Source organism: Rhizophagus irregularis, chromosome 14 (genome assembly GCF_026210795.1).
Source record: "Rhizophagus irregularis chromosome 14, complete sequence".
Taxonomy (NCBI): Eukaryota; Fungi; Glomeromycota; class Glomeromycetes; order Glomerales; family Glomeraceae; genus Rhizophagus; species Rhizophagus irregularis.
The window spans coordinates 881,944-902,073 of record NC_089442.1 but is presented as its reverse complement, the minus strand read 5'-3'; the positions used below and the strand labels follow the sequence as shown (position 1 = coordinate 902,073).

Genomic DNA, 20,130 nt, shown 5'->3' with positions numbered 1-20,130 from the left:
TAAACGCTAAACGAATTCCGTAATTACGGTGGGTGTACTTGTGCATTTGTGTAGATACGTAATAATACAAATTCCTCTTTTATTAATAATACTTTTATTTACTGTAATATTCCATAAATATAGGAAGTATCAAATCATGCATTATATGGAATATGTATGTATATACGGTATATGCATATATATTTAGTAGACCGTAAAGATATTAACGCAAATATTTGTCTGGCTCAAATTAAAGTGCAACGTTACTATAAAATTTGACGAATAATGATTATTCATAATAAAAGTAATATTTTTATTGAAGAACATTTTTTTTTTAAGTTATATTGAAGAATTTAATAAAGTCACGCGCTATTTTTCAAATTCGAAACGGTATTTCAAACTAAAAAGATATTTTTATAATATTAAACACATAATTTTATAAATACAGTATATAGTAAATAAATCGCGACTACCCTGATAATTATTACATGAAAATATTTGAGTATTGTAACTTTATCTTTACACCGAACCCCTTACAGGATATAAATAATCAACTTCATTAACCCTACAATGTTCTTTAAAAAATTAATATAAAATTAGCAATGACGATAGGAAAAAATATATATAGGAAAAAAATAATAATAAATAAATAAATATACCTAAGCTTTCACTCGACTCACTCGACTTCAAAATCTCGTTTAATTCTGTAGAATAATTAATTTTTCTACTCGTATAACAAGATAATGGATGGTTTTGAATAATGACTTCGTTCTCTAAAAAAATAGTATTTTTTTAATTAAATAAAAAAATCATTAAATATGACGCTTATTAAATTTTTTTTTTATTTACCTGGCACTTGTACTCTATCATAATTAGAATAATATTGTGAACGCATTTTTTTAAAGCATTCAATAAGATCTTCGGCTGATGGTCTTTTGTTAGGTTCAGAATCCCAACATTTTTTCATTAATTCAACATACTCAGGTTCTGTATCATCAATAATCTCTGGTCTATTTCCTTTACATATTCCTATGGAAAGATAAAAATCATGAGGTACATTGTTAAAAGCAGGAATCCCAGATGTCATCTCCCACATTATAATACCAAAAGAATATATGTCAGAAGCTTTGGTATATGGTTTTCCACGTAATACCTCTGGAGCAATATAAGGAAGTACTCCATAAACTTCATTAGAATCAGATTTATGAGCAGATCGACTTAATCCAAAATCACTTATATAAGCATACCTATGAGACTGTAAAAGTATATTACCACTATGAAAATCACCATGTATTAAACCGCACTTATGTAGGGCTGATAGAGATCTTGCAATGAAATACAAGTTGTTAAATTTATCGTACGGATTATATTTTTTTATCATCAAATTAGATCTTAAACTACCATAACTCATATATTCCATGACTATCATATAATCTAATGTCACCGGATCTTGAGTTATTCCGTATAATCGTATTGAATCACAATTATTATTCATGGTTGAATATATAAATTTTAAATAATTTTTCCACTAAAAATAATTAATTACGATTAATATATAAATAATTTTAAAATAACGTAAATAAAAAGAATTAATTATAAATTTTACCTCATTTAAAAATCCTTCAGTATCATTAGAAGAATTATTTAAACATTTCAATACAACATGGAAACCAGTTTTTTCATTTTTTTGTAGAGGAGATCTCGTCTCTTTGTTCCTTGCATTTTTAAAATCTTCTTCATTAAGTTTAAAAACTTTTCTATCCAGTTGATTTGTTTCATTATTCCAATAAGTCCTAATACGTCCATCTAACCAAATAGCAAGATATACAGTACTAAATCCACCTCGAGCATGGAATTGGATATTTTTTAAACGATCATAAGGAATCCATTCTATAACCTCTCTTTTATTTCTTGCAGTTAATTGAGAATCTTTTATAATTTTATCAATAATTCCATTACCACTAGTCCATTGAAAAGCCATTTGAAATCTTTTAGAATTACAACTTTTACACCATCCCCAAAATGTTTTTGGTTCTTTACAATCAGAACATAATCCATATGTCTGATTAATTATATTTTTTTCATATTCACTATATTCGTTTGAAATATTTTTAAGTAAATTTGAATTATATAAATCATATACATACATATTTTAAATTATTTTTTATTATTTTTTTAAGAATTTTTTTTTATATTAAAAAATATATTTTTTTAAATATGACAATTTAAAAAAGAAAAAAAAATAAAAAAAAAATAAACGGTTCAAACAATTTATATGCAGCAGATTCATGGGGCGTTATACGACTCATGCATGTGCAACATATGAATATTAAAAACGGGTTAATCAGTTAATCAGATAAGAAAAAAGATTCTGTGATACAGGAATTCTTTTTTTCAGAAAAAACAGTGATCTACAGTACATATCGGAAGTTCCATGGAATTATTAAGGCTTTTGTTTATTATTTTTTGTTTATTTTATTTCTTGTTTTGATTCTTTTATTTTCTATCCTTCCTTAAAAGTTTAATTATTTTTTTTTGCATGAGAATAATTACCTTTTAAGTGCAATGAATAGGATTCTAATGAAAGTAAAAAGGTAAAACCCGTTTCTTTTTTTCTCACAAGAAGTTTTTCGGCTTATGCCGATAACGTAAATAAATATTCGAAAAGCTATTCTACTAATTTAGCACAATATAGAACCACTTAAATCTCATGAATTTATTTCAGCCAAAATAGAACCTTTTCTAAGAAGAAATGATTCGATATGGGAAAAAATAATTCAGTCATACCAAGGACATCAACGCTAAATAAGTATTATGTGAGTTCTTTACGTGTGAACTGTGGACAAATAATAGCGCCAAAAGTGAAAGGTATAATTGTAGAATAGATGGTGAGAATCAGCAGTAAACTTATAAAATACATAAAATACATTAATATAATGGAATAAAATTCGATACTTTTATGTATGACAAATCAAAAATCGACGTCCAAATCGTTCACTCGTAGTACCGTATGTTATTTATTAATTAATATCTTGGCAATAATCAAGAAATTGGAACGTGATAACCGATAATGTTGCATAAAGTCAAAAAAAAAATAAATAAATCCAATAAATAAAAATGCTTTTCGTCCTACAAAGTAACGAACTACAAATTCTGAAAAAAATTGTCTTCGTTATAATTGTTTAGCGTCCACATCACGACATTTAATTGTACAGAGTTTTTTGTAACCATAAACAAACATTATCTGTTATTATTAACGCCACAATTAATTACGTAAAACAATGTTTTTTCCTTATGTTGAAATAAAAAAAAAACCTTCGATGCATAATTTCATTTTCGACAATTGTTTTTACCGAGAAAGTAAATTATATTACATATCCGATTTTGACATATGAGTGATTTCTAATAAAGATCATAAAACACTGTATCGAAATTATTATTTTCTTTAGTAATTTTTTTTTTTTTTTTTTTTGTGAAAAAAAATCAAACATAGAAACAAATTAATAATAATGATAGTTTCACATATAAATATATCTTTCATTAATAAAATAATTAGAATTTTTGTCAGGTGATGATTTATTTTATTTTATTCTCATTTTTTTTTAATAAAAAAAAAATAAAAGTCAACCTCTGCTAACGTAAGTTTAATATAAAATAGTAATTGTTTATATTAATAAAATAGACTTTGTTTAACTTTTATATTCATCTCCTTTTATAAATGTTGAACAAAAAAAAAAATAATAAACTTTATTCAGCCATTCTTGATAATCGCCGATCAATTCCATGTTTTTTTAGTAGATTTAGAAAAAATGGACAGATGACTAATAAGTATTGTTAGGTATAAATCCTTTTATAATAATTTGTGTTACCGCAACAACTGTCACATGAAATAGTCGGACTTTAATTACTTATATCGGTGATAGGAATACTAATAAGTTACCCGCGCTCGTCATGAGTAATTGAGTATATAATTAATATAATATTAATATAAATATGTCTCAATACTTTTCTTTATCTTCTTTTTTTTTGTCATCATTTTTTTCGTCGTCTTTTTATTCGTCGTCTTTTTTTTTAGTCTATCAGTTCTTCTCTTTATTAGGTCTTCTCTTAGGTCCCTTCTTCATTTAGGTATGGTTTGTGCGTGGGTTTGTCGTCTTCTTTTTTTTAGGTATATCTTCTCTCTGTCAAGGTCTCCTTATTAGGCCTTATCTTGGGTCCCTTTTCCTTACGTCTTCCTTTCATTAAGTATGTGGGTCGGGAGTGTGGGTTTGTGTGGGTGTGGGTTGGAAGTGTGGGTTGGAGTATGGGTTGGGAGTGTGGGTTGGGAGTGTGGGTTGGGAGTGTGGGTTGTGGGTTAAGAGCGTGGGTTGGGAGTGTGGGTTGTGGGTTAAGAGCGTGGGTTGGGAGTGTGGGTTGTGGGTTGAGAGCGTGGGTTGGGAGTGTAGGTGGTGGTGTTTTAACTTCTTTTTTTTCGTCTTCTTTTTTTAGATCTATTCTTCTCTCTGTTTAATTGTGATTCACGCTTTCGTTGTTGCTGCATTTGAAACTCCAGTACCACTGAAAAATATCAGGAATCAAGTGAGCCAAGTGATCAAAGTGACCAAAGCGATTAAAGATGTCAAAGTAGTCAGATTCATGCAAATGTCATCGAACATTGTATTGGACCAGGCTGCAAGATCAGAAGGAAGTGATCTTACAGCGTACAGTTATTAAAAATTTATGTACAGTTTTTATAGGTAGTATTTATTGTTTATTTATGGTTTACTTTTTATTCCTATATTACTATTAATTTATTGTTAAATCAACGTCAAATAAATATTTTTATTTTTATTTTTATACTTTGCTTTTTTTAAGTATTGTAATTATTGCCACGATGAAACATATAAATGCACTAGTGTACCAATTAGTTTGAATGAATTAGCGAAAAGTACATTAACAATCGTACATTATCGGCTATAATTTAAAAGGAAAAACTTTCAGCTTATAGATTTCATTTTCAAAATTCCAGCTTCCCAGATTACTTTCTAAAAAACTACATATATACAGTACGTATCTATATGTTTACACTGATGTTATACAGTTATACAATGAATTTTTTACTTTTTTTTTCATTAATGGTTTGCATAAAAAGAATGATAAGAATGAAAATACATTATTATATTTTTAAATATTCTTTGATCAAATCCCCCACCCTTTTTTAAAGCCGGGTATATTACCTATGTCACTTTTTTTTTTAATCACATCGTAATTTTATAATTTTTTTGGTGAGGTTTTTATTGAAATAAGTTTTAAATAATCTTTTTTGCTAATAAATTTTTTAATTATATCTGACATTATTTTTAAAATGTAAAATATATGGAATGTGGTTTATTTTGAACTTGTTCATTTCTATTAGAATCATGACATATGATTGAATTAGATGATGCAAATTGCAAAGTGTTAATTAAATTTGGTTAATTTATATTTAGCGAAGGTGAGTCATAAATAATTACTTACAAAATTAGGAACGTCTAAAGCCGTGTTAGATCACGTGATTTTAGATTCATCACTTCTTACCCTGTTTTCCATTTCTACTATTTATACTGAGAACTTAGAATTTTTCAGTATGTGAAAATTTATTGTCACGCCTCAATTTGTCACATAGTTAGTATGAAAATTACATGATCGCCCAAAATTAGTGATTTTTGTTAAATGGAAAATTTATTTAATGAAAAAAACGATTTAATTTTAAAGATTCTACTATTCCTATGAATTGTGATTTACCAATAAATAATTGACATAGTGCTTGTGTAGTACCAAAATTTTTTTAACACATAATTTTGAGCAGGCACTATATATCCGGGTTGCGAAAATTTAAAAATGTTTAATACTAAATTTATTTTGTTGACTAAAAAATTTTTGATCTGAAAACTAGGCCATACAAACCCAATTTCAAATATGAAAATCAATTTTACCACTTAGTGTCGCCTTAATTATGCAAATTTTTGTATCTTAATTTATTATATTCTCAGAATTGTTATTTTTTGTGTAGCAGTAAAATTTGATATTAATTTAAATAAATTTATCAGATGTTTTTTATGTAAATTATATAAAAAATTTTACATAAGATTTACATATTTCGATACTTGATAAATAATTCAGTACGATCTTCCAATAAATACTAATAATATAAGAGGCTGTAAGTGTAATACTGGTAAAGTTTGGAAGGGCCCATAATAATGGCTACGGATTTTTTCATTGAAAAAGTGTAGCATCAGAAAGAGTTCGAAGAGTTCCTTATGATGAAAAGATAAAATAAATTAAGAAATGAAGAGTTTAAACTGTGATTGGAATCATAAAATAAATTTAATCTTTTTGTACAAAAGAATTTAAACAAAAAATAAAAATTTCATCACAATTAGATTCATTGAGGAAACTGGAATTTTAGATCTTTTTAACAGCGGACTTTATTTTTATTGTTGGTTAGTAACAGTTATTCGTAAAGAAATTTAATTACACAAGAAATAGAAATAGTTAATTGTTATAGCTTTAACATCCAAACGATTCTTTCATTTATACAAATATGCCAATAATATTATTGCCAATAAAATGGCATGCCAAGACATAAAATTGCGTTTATTTTTACGTTTATTAAATGCTTGTTTAACGCTTAAAGTGAAATCTTTAAAACAAACATGCAGTGTAACGATATTTGATACAGTAAGTTAATTATTAATGTCATATTAAAAAATTTCATTGCGTGCAATCGTTTGAGCATTCCAATATTAAACCATTGACAGCATAAAAGATTTTAAACGTATAATTAATTGAATCTATTTACTAAGGATGATGATAATAAATATACTATAGAATTTTAGATATTAGATATAGGAAGGGCGAGAATTAATTGTCGGGCCTACTTGAACAAGTGAAAATAGTTTGCTTTGCTTCAATTTTCGTTATACAGTATCTACTAATTCGAGAAATCAGAATAATTTTTTATATAGTAGCAAACAATAGAATACCAAACATTGCGAAAACTAGTATTTTTTAAACTTTATAAATTTTATAATTGTTTTATTTCTTTAATAATGTAAAAAATCTGAAGAGTAGCTTTATTATTAACTGAAAATTGTATTATTTGAACAAAGTACGACCTGTAAAAGTATTTAAACTGCGCTTTTTTGGCATTTTCTCGTCATCCAGAAATTGTGGAAAGATGACACAATGCTTATTGGAATTGCCACAATGAGACGCATTGAATGGTGACATTTGTTAGCATACTTTACATTTTAGAAATTTTGAATGATGAATGATAATTTAATGCTCCTCAAAAAGTGCCATCTATATACCTTTTGCAGGTTGGTATATACTATATATTATTGTTAAAAGAAATATTTATTAGCGCTTTTTATTACGGATTTACGGATGAAGACAATACAAATTAGTTACATAAAGAACAATGTTTTTTTCTTAAATCCAATAATCTTTTATTCTGCTATGAATTGAATACAAAATGAATAATATATAATAATTCCCTTAATAGATATACAGAAATAAATTATGAAAATACACATCCCTAATACATCTCATCTATAAATTCATAGGCTTTAATAAATAAATTATAGTATTCTTTAACTTTAATATTATATGATTCAAATTCCTTCAATTCATCTGTCATATTAAACAACTCTTTTTGACACTGACACCGATTTCTATTAGTATGTATACTTGCGATAGCTAAATATTCAGCCCTTTTTTCTTTCATAATATATTCCTTTATATATGGTAAAATATCAGCAAGTACTAACATACTAGTCTCGAATAATAATTTCTTAACAAAAATATTTTTTAAATTTTTTAGAAATACTTCCCAAGCATTTTTTGTAATCTTACCACTAAAACTCAAATTCAAAAATTCTAACTTACAAGGAAGAACATGTGTTAATCTTAAAAATAATTCTATTGTAGATTCATTTTTTTCATCATACGGAAAATAAAAATATATGGAAAGATAATTAAGGTTTTGTACGAAAATTTTAACTGAATCTAATATATTATGAGCTTTCTGAATACTAGATGTATATATATCAAAAAATTTAATTCTCTTACAATAATTATTAATAAGTTCTAATACTCTGTATTTTAATACACCAACATTTGAGTTAAATCCAATATTTTCTAAATATCCCCCAAATTTTTGAAATAATAATCGTATTGATTCAATTTGTAAATTTCTATCTTCATCCCTTGATCTATGATCATCTTCTTTCCTCATAAACAAAGATACTAATTTAAATGGTTTATTAACATCAATGATTTGTTGAATAAAACTAGAATTAAAAATAAGACACTCAAGTATATGAATAGATTCTAAAACATTTAACTGTTCAAATGCCTCTTTTATATGTAATATATTTTTAAAATCAATTTTATAAAATATAATTATCTTTAAATGCTTTGAACTATTAGAACCACATATGATATTATCTAATCGTATATTATTTTCTGAAAATGGAAAGTGTGAAAAAATAAATTTTTGAAGATTTTTTTGTGAATTAGTAATCTGTGATAATTGATTTTTAATTGTCATGTAGTTATTACTAAAACTTTCATAATTTGAAAATCTAATATGAAGTGATGAAATTAAATTGCAATGATAATAAAAACATTTTAAAAAATTATAATCAAATTTATATTTTATAATTTCTTCATTAAAATGAAGTTTTAAATTTTTTATATTACTAATGAATCTTGGATTTTGTAAGATTAATTTAAAAATAGAATTAAAAAATTTTCTGCTCATAAGGTAATTAAATGCAATTTCAATTTCAAAAGTATTTAATTTAGCTTCATTTTCAATAAATACTTTAATTAATAATAAAAAAATACGTCCTTTTGAACAGGTAAACGTTTCGTTGATTTTAATCCAATTTACAATAATGGAACACATGTTTCGTGTATTTATACATTTAATAAAATTGGAATAATTAAATAATGTTTTTGAAGGAAATACATTATTGTTAATTCCACATCGATTTAATTGTGTTTTGTCCTTTTCATTTATATTATGCAAGTAAATTTCAATAAAGTGGAAGTTTTTAGGATTTTTCATTGAAAACGGGTCTTTCCATAATAATGGAATTGCCGTTTGACACCAAAATCTATTGACTAAAATACATGAACGTAATGTTGGAATATCATCCCGAAAGTATTGTATAATATCATATGTTAATTCGGGCAAATCTCCTAACAATATTTTTGAGCATGCCATATTTCAAACGAAGGGAGTATTATTTTTTAAATTATTCAAATTATAATTTTTTAGTGTTGTTGCCGCAACGGGTGTTTGGATCCTATTCCATTTATAGATAACAAGGAATCATCATTTTAACCAATCAATTTATGGAAAATCGCAAATGGTTAATTTATGATCCGAGCAGTCGCAAAACGTGATTGTGTGAAACAGCATAATGACAATTAGTGACAAGTAGGATTTTGTTTAACCAAAAAAACCTAAGTCCCTCAGATACTTACGGATTAATCTATTGTTTGGAAACAGGGGCGGGATGACTGAACGTGAGTCAGCCACAAAAATTCATATGATTTTTGGTGCAAATTTATGTCGATCGCTTGTGATTTTTTTCTGATATCCGATTTTCATTCTCATATCCGCTGATCTGCAGAATGTATGAAAAAGATCAATGGACCGGACATCGTAAGTCACAACCTTTTTATTTTTGACACAGTCATATAAATTTTAATGCAGACTGAATTAAACTTTGATCGGATTTTGCTACCATCGGTGCTGAACTGTGATCGGACCAAACTAAACTTACGTGACCGATTTTCTTGTATTTAATAAATTTATTAAATTTTTACGATTAGTAAAAAATTAGTTGTAGATTTAAGTAAATATTTTTTATATAATAGAAACTCAAAAAAAATTTAGAAATAGCTCATGCAAAGTAGTATTTTGCACTCCCTGATTGTGGGCGCGGTTTTATATGATCACGTGAAATTTATTTATACAGTTTACAGTAGGATCGGCATCATGCATGAATATAAACCGCGCCCACAAAACGGAGCTGCTATTTTTAATGGAATGCTTACAGCCTTACATCTTAATTTTATTGTAACTTTAAAACAAGTGATGTATACTATATCTATGAATACATTTTGCATTAGCTTATATTATGATTTATTATTTTCTGTGTCAGAGAAAGATTAATTAAAAAAATAAATAAAAAATAAAGATTTTGGATCAGCGGGATAATTTACTAACAGATTATCTTATTTTTCTTAATAAGGATAGAAAAATATTTTTTTCTTAATAAAATAAAAATTTGTTAGTTGTACCAAAGTATCACACAATTGCAGTGAAAAATGATATAATAAATTGATAAATTATGCCATAGCAATGTCAATAATATTTAATGGACAGAATAATTTATACTTTTGAAAAATCAAGAAAAAAAATCAAGTATTAAGTCACTGGGAAATATATGCTGTATGTTCCATAACATCAAAATTTTGTCCAGTGTCCAGTTATTAGTTATTAAATAAGTGCAGCATAATAGCTTATAATACAATAAAATATCTGTGAATGGCAATCATGAAATTATTTATTTAGCATATAGTATATTTCTTTATTACATCACATTTTATATTACAAAAATAATTTACGTATGATTGACTTCAAGGACGATGATAGAATTTTAGATATCATAGAAAGAATAAGAATGAAATACTGACCGTCCTACTTGAAAAAAAAGTTTGGTTCACTACTTCGATTTTCGTTATATCTACTAATTCAAGAAATCAGAATCATTTTTATAAACTGGAAAATCACTTTTAAATTTTATAACTATTTTATAATTTTATTAACTCTTTAATAATGTAAAAATCCGAAGTGAAGTAGTGCTTTGTTATTGACTAAATTGCATTATTTGAACCAAGCACAACTTGCTAAAAGTATTTGAGCGGCACTTTTTTGGCATTTGCTTGCTATCTAGTAATTGTAGAAAGATGGCAAAAGGCTCATTGATATGAAAAGCATGAAATGTGGATTCTCTGCGATCGATAGGTAATGACTGAGTTATTAGTACTTTACATTTTAGAAATTTTCGATGTCAATTCATTATCTATTGATCACAGAAATAACTAAATACAACTACTAGTATTCATAATAACGATTCAAATGCAGCTTAAAGTTCTCCAAAAAGTTCCATCCAAATTCTTTTGGCAGGTTGGTATATATTAGTTTTTATTGTTGGAAGAAATATTATTAGCACTTTTATTACAGGTGAAGAAAATACAAATTAATCATATAAAAATAATAGTATTTTTTTCTTCAATATTTTTTATTCTGTTTTAAACTTACTATAAAATTGAATACAAAATGAATAATATATAATAATTCCCTTAATAGATATACAGAAAATAAATTATGAAAATATATATCCCTAATACATCTCATCTATAAATTTAATGGCTTTAATAAATAAATTATCATATTCTTTAATTTTAATGTTATATGATTCAAATTCCTTCAATTCATCTGTTATAGTAAACAACTCTCTTTGACGGTAACACCGAAATCTACTAGCATGTCTACTCACAATAGCTAAGTATTCAGCCCTTTTTTCTTTCATAATATATTCCTTTATATATGGTAAAATATCAGCAAGTAATATATTAATTTCGAATAATAATTTCTTAACAAAAATATGTCTTAAATTTTTTAAAAATACTTCCCAAACATTTTTTTTAATCTCACCATTAAAACTTAAATTCAAAAATTCTAACTTACAAGGAAGAATATGTGCTAATCTTAAAACTAATTCTATTGTAGATTCATTTTTTTCACCATACGGAATATAAAAATACATGGAAAGATAATTAAGGTTTTGTACGAAAATTTTAACTGAATCTAATACAATATGAGCTTTCTGAATACCATGCGTATCTATATCAAAAAATTTAATTCTCTTACAATAACTATTGATAAATTTTAATGCTTCGTATTTTAATACATCATTTACATTTGAGTTAAATCCAATATTTTCTAAATATCCCTCAAATTTTTGAAATAACAATCGTATTGATTCAATTTGTAAATTTCTATCTTCATCACTCATAAACAAGGATCTGTGATCATCTTCATTTCTTATAAACAAAGATATTAATTTAAGTGGTTTGTTAAGACCAATGATTTGTTGAATAAAACTAGAATTAAAAATAAGACACTCAAGTATATGAATAGATTCTAAAACATTTAATTGTTCAAATGCCTCTTTTATATGTAATATATTTTTAAAATCAATTTTATGAAATATAATTATCTTTAAATGTTTTGAACTATTAGAACCACATATGAGATTATCTAATCGCATATTATTTTCTGACAATGGAAAATGTGCGAAAATAATTTTTTCGAGATTTTTTTGTGAATTAGTGATCTGAGATAATTGATTTTTAATCATCATGTGGTTATGGCTAAAACTTTCATAATTTGAAAATCTAATATGAAGTGATGAAATTAAATTGCAATGATAATAAAAACATTTTAAAAAATTATAATCAAATTTATATTTTATAATTTCTTCATTAAAATGAAGTTTTAAATTTTTTATATTACTAATGAATTTTGGATTTTGTAAGATTAATTTAAAAATAGAATTAAAAAATTTTCTGCTCATGAGGTAATTAAATGAAATCTCAATTTCAAAAGTATGTAATTTAGCTTCATTTTCGATAAATACATTAATTAATAATAAAAAAATACGTCCTTTTGAACAGGTAAACTTTTTGTTAATTTTAATCCAATTTACAATAATGGAACACATGTTTCGTGTATTTATACATTTAATAAAATTGGAATAATTAAATAATGTTTTTGAAGGAAATACATTATTGTTAATTCCACATCGATTTAATTGTGTTTTGTCTTCTTCATTTATTTTATGTAAGTAAATTTCAATAAAGTGAAAGTTTTTAGGATTTTTAATTGAAAACGGGTCTTTCCATAATAATGGAATTGCCGTTTGACACCAAAATCTGTTAACTAAAATACATGAACGTAATGTTGGAATGTCATCCCGAAAGTATTGTATAATATCATATGTTAATTCGGGCAAATCTCCTAACAATATTTTTGAGCATGCCATATTGCAAAACGAAGAAGGGAGTATTGTTTTTTAAATTATTCAAATTAGGTTAAATTTATAATTTATCAGTGTTACCGCAGCAAGTGTTTGGATCTATTCCATTTATAGATAACAAGGAATCATCATTTTAACCAATCAAATCGCAAATGGTCAATTTATGATCCGAGCAGTCATCCTGCCCGCTTCTAAACGTGGATCGTGTGAAACAACATAATAGCAAGTAGGATTTTGTTTAACCAAAAAATCTAAGTACCTAATCTATTATTTGGAAACAGGGGCGGAATGATTGAACGTGAGTCAGCCACAAAAAATTCATATGATTTTGGTGCAAAGTTATGTCAATCATTAGTGTTTTTTCTTGGTATCCGATTTTCATCAGTTCCCATATCCGTCGATCTGCAGAATGCATATTATATAAAAGCCGTCAAAATCATCACATCATGCTCTGTGGATATACTTAAATGATACTCTTTATGTGAACATAAATAAACGTAAAAATTATGTAACTTTGGCATAAATATTAATATGTTAAACACCACACCAGATTCCCATTTTCTGCAGGGATGTGATTTAGTTATACTTTATATATTAATTCGTAATTTGTTTATTTTTCTTACTCCTCCTATCATAGTCCTGAAAAATACTACCTTGACAATGGAATATATTCCATCCTTTTGTTCAAACCCTAATATGTTGCATTTGAAATAAGTATGTCGTAGACTCGTAGCAATTCTTCATGTTGTCCTTCATGAAGTGGACAAAATTGTCTACATGAAATTAATTAATAATTAATAACAAAACAGGGAGTGAGTTGTCCATGAGAAATCAAAAAATGGAGTGAAAATGTAAAAATAAAAGAGAAAAGTGGACAAAATTGTCTAAGAACAACCCTGTAAAAAAAAAATGTCCGGAAATTGTAGCTAAAAACATCCGGAAAATGTCCGTGTGTCCGGAAAACGTCCAGAAAATTGCAATATTCCGGACACTTTCTGGACGTTGGGTCTGAACCCTCCTAGACATTTTATTCAAAAAATTACAATTTATTCTTTTAATATCAGTTTTTTTTTTTTATCTTTTACATATAGGTGATACTACATCATAAAGTAGATGATGATTTTAGAATTACAAAACTTTATGGAATAACTCAAGATCCGGAAACAGAAAATTATGTAATGGTTTTAAAATATGCAAATGATGGAAGTTTACGAAAATATTTGGACACAAAATATTATGAATTAAATTGGAAAAGTATATTTAGACATTTAGATGATATTATATCTGGACTTAATTTTATTCATGAAAAGGAATTAATTCATCGAGATTTACATATTGGTAATATATTGAAACATGAAAATAATGTTGCTATAACTGATATGGGATTGCGTAAACCTGCGAATTGTAATTTATCAAAAAATAATATATATGGTATTTTGCTTTATATAGCTCCTGAAATTTTAAGAGGAAAAAATTATACAAAAGCTGCAGATATTTACAGTTTTGGTATAATTATGTATGAAATAATTTCTGGATTACCTCCATATTATGATACTAATCATAATGAAAATTTGGTTATAAAAATTTGTCAAGGACTTAGACCAAGATTTAATATTAACGTGCCACAATTAATTGTTCAGTTAATCAAAAGGTGTTTGGATGCAAATCAATTAAATAGACCAGCAACGAAAGAAATTATTAATATTTTACGTAAATGGCAATATAAAGAAAGTGATAGTGAAACAGCTGAATTACAGAAACAAATCAAAGAAACAGAAAAAATCAATAACAATTCACGAGTTCAAATTATGTCTTCAACTAGTTTAGGAATATCATATAAACCACATTCAGGGGCTATTTATACAAGTAGATTGCTTAGTTTCAATAATCTTCCTGAATCAAAAAATTCGGATGATTATTATGAGAAAAACGATAATATAATAAGCAAGGAATTTTCAGGTATTAATTAAATACTTATTAATTGCTGCCTTTTTAAATGTATTTAGTCAATATTATACTAATAATACAATCCAATTTATTAAATAGATCTTTACAACTTAGGTTTTCTCAATTAAATATTAATAAGAGTGGTAAATAGTTTACTTAAGTAATGACTTTAAACATACTTAGTTTATAAAATACTAATAATAAAGTGTTTTTTTTTTTTGACCTTTACAAATTAATGAAGATAGTAAATATTAATTTCTGCATAATAACTTATTTTTTTTCATTCGTAATTAATGTAATATTTTTTTTATTATTAGGTCAAAATAGCAAATCGGACAGTAAAAGAAAAAATTGTTTCTTAAATCAAAATAACGAATCTGAGAGTAAAAGAAAAAAATTAGAATAGAATGAAATCACAATTATATATCCTTATTTAACTTTATTCCGCTATACCGAGTTTAATCATAAATTTTTTTTTTTTATCTTAAAAAAAAATTGTCATTATAATTTAAAATTCTGCTTAACGTTGACTTTTTTTTTTGCTTTTCTATAATTATTTGAATCGCAATTTTTTTTTAACCACATATAAACGAAAAAGTGGATATGAATTATGTTAAGTAGAATTTTAAGTCGTAATGACTTTCATATTTAACTATTTATATGTTTATATTCATTGATAAAATAAATAACTATTAAATTTTTATACATTATAGCGTGATGAAAGAATAAAATTATTGTAGAGTGAATATAATTTTGTTCTTAATGCAAAAAAGGTTTTATTGTTGTGACGTTTCTTAATATATAATATGTTATGATCACATTAATTGTTTATAAACATCATCACTTCAATCTACATATTTGTACTCAGCATCCCTAGAGCGTCCCTAAAAAAACAAAAATAATATAATTTATATTTTTTATTATATTTTTATTTATATATTTATTTCATATATTTTATCCATAAATTTTTTTTGCTACCGGGCAATTTTTGTCTTTTATTTTTGCGTGTTTGCTCTATTTTTTTATGGTTTCTCATAATATAATAAACTATTAACTAGACGCGATTATTACATAATACTGTATATAACAAATGGGCAATTTACTCCATTTTTTATTAATTCCATTTTATTATCTTATTATCTTATTATGGTCAATCAATTTGTAGTCTTTTAAACGAAATTGCCTTATTTTGCATTGAAATTCAATGTCACGTGACTGTATTTTGGTGATGTGAGCGTTTTACAAATTACAATGATTAATAAAATAAATGTCAAACAATATGAATCATTAATTTCCGAGATACTATGAATATTTCAACTTTAAGAATACACAACAAATAGGAAAAAGATTATTTTGGAACGTCTCTCGTGCTACCTAGAAAAATACTACTCGTTATTTCGCTTTGAAATCCTTATAATAATATTAAAGAGGTATGAAACTTTATAATCATTTAAAAAAATGTGATATGACAAATTAATCCTCGTATATATCATTTCACAGTTAACTGTTAACACTTCACCGAAAAGTTGATATTCGTGAAAATATTTTGTGGTTTTTGTAAAAAATATATATTTGATAACCTGTGAATTGATTTTATTGGTTATTATTTGATGTAGACTTTTTTTTTCTTACCCAAATTGTTATAGTATCAAATATAAATTGCGTAAAACTTAAGAAAAATTTAAAGATAAATAATTGATAACCTTTAAATTGATTTTATTGTTTATAATTTGATGGACTTTTTTTCATCTTTCCAAATAGTTATATAAATAACTATCGGTTTGCGTAAATAAATAATAAATATATGTATGAATACAAATTTTTTTTTTAATATAATATGCATATATCATAATATAGATTGTACGTATGACATATTATGTGTTAACTTTACTTTCATTTCCCTCTTGGTTCTCTTCACGACACTTTGACTAAAAAAAAGACATTTGTTTGCAATTCATTTCTTAGGAATATCAATATCATCATCCTTGAAAGAATCACTTAATCTCGATTCAATAGTATTATTTATCTCTTCCTCTATTAATTAGAAAATAACCAAAACGATCAACTATTGTTAATATAAATAATGAAGAAGTAAATGTCCACATTACGTACTGCTCTCTGAATATTGGCTTTTGTGTGAGATTGTTTTGCAATATTAGTAGGTCGTTATTTAAGAAATGTTAAAACGGCTGGTCTTCTTATTACCCGTTTTATTCTATTTTATTATCTGGCCTTTACCAGTTATAAATGAAATTTTTTAATTTTATATGTATAACTCCAATTATATATACTTTGTTAATTATTGCTTCGATTATTATCTGATAATTTGTGATTAATAAATTGTATATTATTGTCAATTAAGTAATATTAAAAATATTTGTTTATTTATTTGTCACATTAATGTTATGGACAAATTTTGCGAACCTTGGTGATATTAAGTCAAAGACGGACATCTCAATAAGACCTTTGTCGAAAACAATATGATCTTTTTGCCGCATAATGAAAATGATACACGAGATTTTTCATTGGTAGTCTTTTTTTAATAAATGCCGTACAAAATATATTCTTTCGGTGTTACAATTGTTACATGGTAAGTTGATTGTTTTTTCATTATACATTTTTTTATTATTTATTTATTACCAACATTTTTAATTCAGAAATATATTATGTAAATAGTTTTTACAGTTTTATTAGACTTATCTTTTTTTAAAAAGAAAATCAAATAAATTTTCGTTTCATTTTATTTATTTTTTTTTTAAAAAAAAAATTTATTCTAAAAAAATGAATTCTTGAATATTTAAAAATATATATCCGACGACGGATATGGCTTGATACATTTAATTTCAAATTCGATATTATTGCGAGTAACTGAAGGAAACATTTTCTAATGATCGCCAAATGATTCACTTTTATTTATCAACTTTTCAATAATACGAAGAAAGAAAGAAACTTAGATTAGTTTTTCAATTAAAATTTTCAATACATTAATTTTACTTGTCTAATTGTTAAAATTATTTATCATATATCGTTATTTTAATAATATTTACCATATATTTTCGCCAATTAACAAAATTGTCTATCATCCCTTTATTAATTTCAAAAACTATTATGTAAATGATTAGTGAACAGTACCATCACTTACGATAATTGTACGATAATAAGCGTACACAAAATTTCAAAAAAATTTTGCATTTCGATATCTTATTTACTTAAGTGGAGTAGTGAAGTAAAAGCACTATTTGAATAATATCTAATGACAATATTTTCATAATACTATTTATTTTGCTTAAAAAAAAAACATTTTTCTTATAAGTTATAATTTAAATCAGATGAAATTACAACAAAATAACACTTCACTAAGAAATTATTATTATTGAGAAATTAAGAAGGTTAAATAAAGGCTTCTACACACTCAGATTTTTGAATAATAAAATTTGCCTAATTTTAAAACCAACAATAATAAAAATATTGGTACTACCTAAAATCCTTTAAAATATGATACTGACAAACAAATAAAATCATACCAAGTTAAACCTTCCCGATTTCTTATAACTTCACTATGTGTTAAACTTAGAATACAAAAAAAAAATGGTTACTTATTATATTTAATATGCAACAAACATGAAATTTTCTGTTATACCATAAACTATTAAAAACTTAAAATCCCATTAAGGTTATTATTAACCTTCCATTGTTTATACGTATTTATGAAACTTATGAAACATATCAAACATATCAATTTTTTATCGATGATGATCACGTAATACAATTCAAATTAGGATTGTCACGTTTTTTTTTTTGAATAATGTTTCACAATAATAATAGTAAAAAAATAAAATAAATAGTACGCTATTTCTCTATACCAAATAAGAAAAAAATAATTTTTACAAGAAATTTTAAGTAAACTACGTGAAACGTATCAGGTACTTGGAGTTACAAATTTTATTCTATCATACTTTGATACTACACCACAGTTTAGAAATGATATCATTGAATAGCGATGTGCAACTGTTGATTGTTACAATGTTACAATGTAAATTTACGCCAACTTGCAGTTGTACAAACTTACATTTAAACGAAAATATTATTCCTAAAAATCTTACGCCGGTTGAGGTTTATCCTTTTGCAACAAAAAAATTATGGAAGTTCAAGCCAGGTAAATTAGAATTTTAAATAATATTAAATATTTTAATTAATTAAAAATTGAGTTTATAATAATTTTATAAATATGTAGAGCGGAAGTTCTTCTAGCAATATTATTCCAGAAATTCACGACTCTGTCTTTTCATATAAAACGGTTCCGCATGAAAACTTCTTCAACAATAGTAGTATTCTTCTAAAATTAGAAGAGGATGGATTTACAACTTCCGATGGAAAGGCAAAAGAACTTATTAAAGAATTGACCGACATCAAATATTTATATGCATTAAAATTACTTTTTGAAAATTTACAAAATGATTTTTCACCTCAAATTCTTCGAGACACTTTAGTTGCATTGGCGGATCCAACCCCATTCGATTTTTATGCAAAACAAAGTGTGACTAGATTGGAGTTACATTTAAGAACTTGGGTAACAGTCTTAGAACGGATATGCTTTTCGCCAATAGTACTTAGTAAAGAACTTCGAGATAAAATTTATAATTCTTTATCAAAATTTGCAGAAATTCATCGTAAAACAACACAAGTTATTGAAATAGGACTTAATAATAATTTTAGATCAAAATTTAACCAATTTAATAAACAGAGCAATGATCAAGATGATCAAATTATAACTAAAAAGCGTAATTATAACATTGACTTCTTATTAATCCACTTACGAGACACATTACATAGTTTGCGTGATGATGAAACTTGGTTCCAAGAAATTATACGAAGAACCAAAAATTTACTTAAAACTGCATTGAATATCACACCAGGAATTTTAACAATAACAGGCGTTAATCTTCAATGATTGTTCAATATTATCAATGCTTGCTCAAATACGTGAAAGTTTAAGTTTTAAATATCCTGTAGCATCTTATTATGTAGATTGGAGAATTATGTTGATGATTCAACATGATCT

The 20,130-nt window shown here is 25.5% G+C and overlaps 6 protein-coding genes across 6 annotated transcripts; 3 read left to right on the top strand and 3 right to left on the bottom strand.

The window, feature by feature from the left end:
- Positions 1 to 273: 273 nt before the first annotated feature.
- On the bottom strand, positions 274 to 2,128 carry OCT59_005892 (uncharacterized protein; the record flags this gene model as incomplete). Its single annotated transcript, XM_066140915.1, has 6 exons — positions 274 to 554; positions 639 to 752; positions 829 to 1,008; positions 1,227 to 1,253; positions 1,381 to 1,507; positions 1,586 to 2,128. 6 exons carry the CDS (start codon positions 2,126 to 2,128, stop codon positions 499 to 501), a joined length of 1,047 nt encoding a protein of 348 aa, XP_065997757.1. The 3' UTR covers positions 274 to 498.
- A 2,154-nt stretch (positions 2,129 to 4,282) lies between these two features.
- Positions 4,283 to 4,692, top strand: OCT59_005891 (uncharacterized protein; the record flags this gene model as incomplete). Its single annotated transcript, XM_066140914.1, has 2 exons — positions 4,283 to 4,387; positions 4,468 to 4,692. 2 exons carry the CDS (start codon positions 4,283 to 4,285, stop codon positions 4,690 to 4,692), a joined length of 330 nt encoding a protein of 109 aa, XP_065997756.1.
- A 2,750-nt stretch (positions 4,693 to 7,442) lies between these two features.
- OCT59_005890 (uncharacterized protein) lies at positions 7,443 to 9,241 on the bottom strand. The gene has a single exon (XM_025314990.2). The coding sequence runs from the start codon at positions 9,230 to 9,232 to the stop codon at positions 7,538 to 7,540; it is 1,695 nt and encodes a 564-aa protein (XP_025183924.2). The 5' UTR covers positions 9,233 to 9,241; the 3' UTR covers positions 7,443 to 7,537.
- Positions 9,242 to 11,423: 2,182 nt separating this feature from the next.
- OCT59_005889 (uncharacterized protein) lies at positions 11,424 to 13,127 on the bottom strand (the record flags this gene model as incomplete). The annotated part of the gene is made up of 1 exon (XM_025314992.2): positions 11,424 to 13,127. One exon carries the CDS (start codon positions 13,125 to 13,127, stop codon positions 11,424 to 11,426), a length of 1,704 nt encoding a protein of 567 aa, XP_025183926.2.
- A 1,508-nt stretch (positions 13,128 to 14,635) lies between these two features.
- On the top strand, positions 14,636 to 15,091 carry OCT59_005888 (uncharacterized protein; the record flags this gene model as incomplete). Its single annotated transcript, XM_025314993.2, has 1 exon — positions 14,636 to 15,091. The coding sequence occupies one exon, from the start codon at positions 14,636 to 14,638 to the stop codon at positions 15,089 to 15,091; it is 456 nt and encodes a 151-aa protein (XP_025183927.2).
- A 3,958-nt stretch (positions 15,092 to 19,049) lies between these two features.
- OCT59_005887 (uncharacterized protein) lies at positions 19,050 to 20,019 on the top strand (the record flags this gene model as incomplete). Its single annotated transcript, XM_066140913.1, has 2 exons — positions 19,050 to 19,181; positions 19,303 to 20,019. The coding sequence occupies 2 exons, from the start codon at positions 19,050 to 19,052 to the stop codon at positions 20,017 to 20,019; spliced, it is 849 nt and encodes a 282-aa protein (XP_065997755.1).
- Between the last annotated feature and the right edge of the window lie 111 nt (positions 20,020 to 20,130).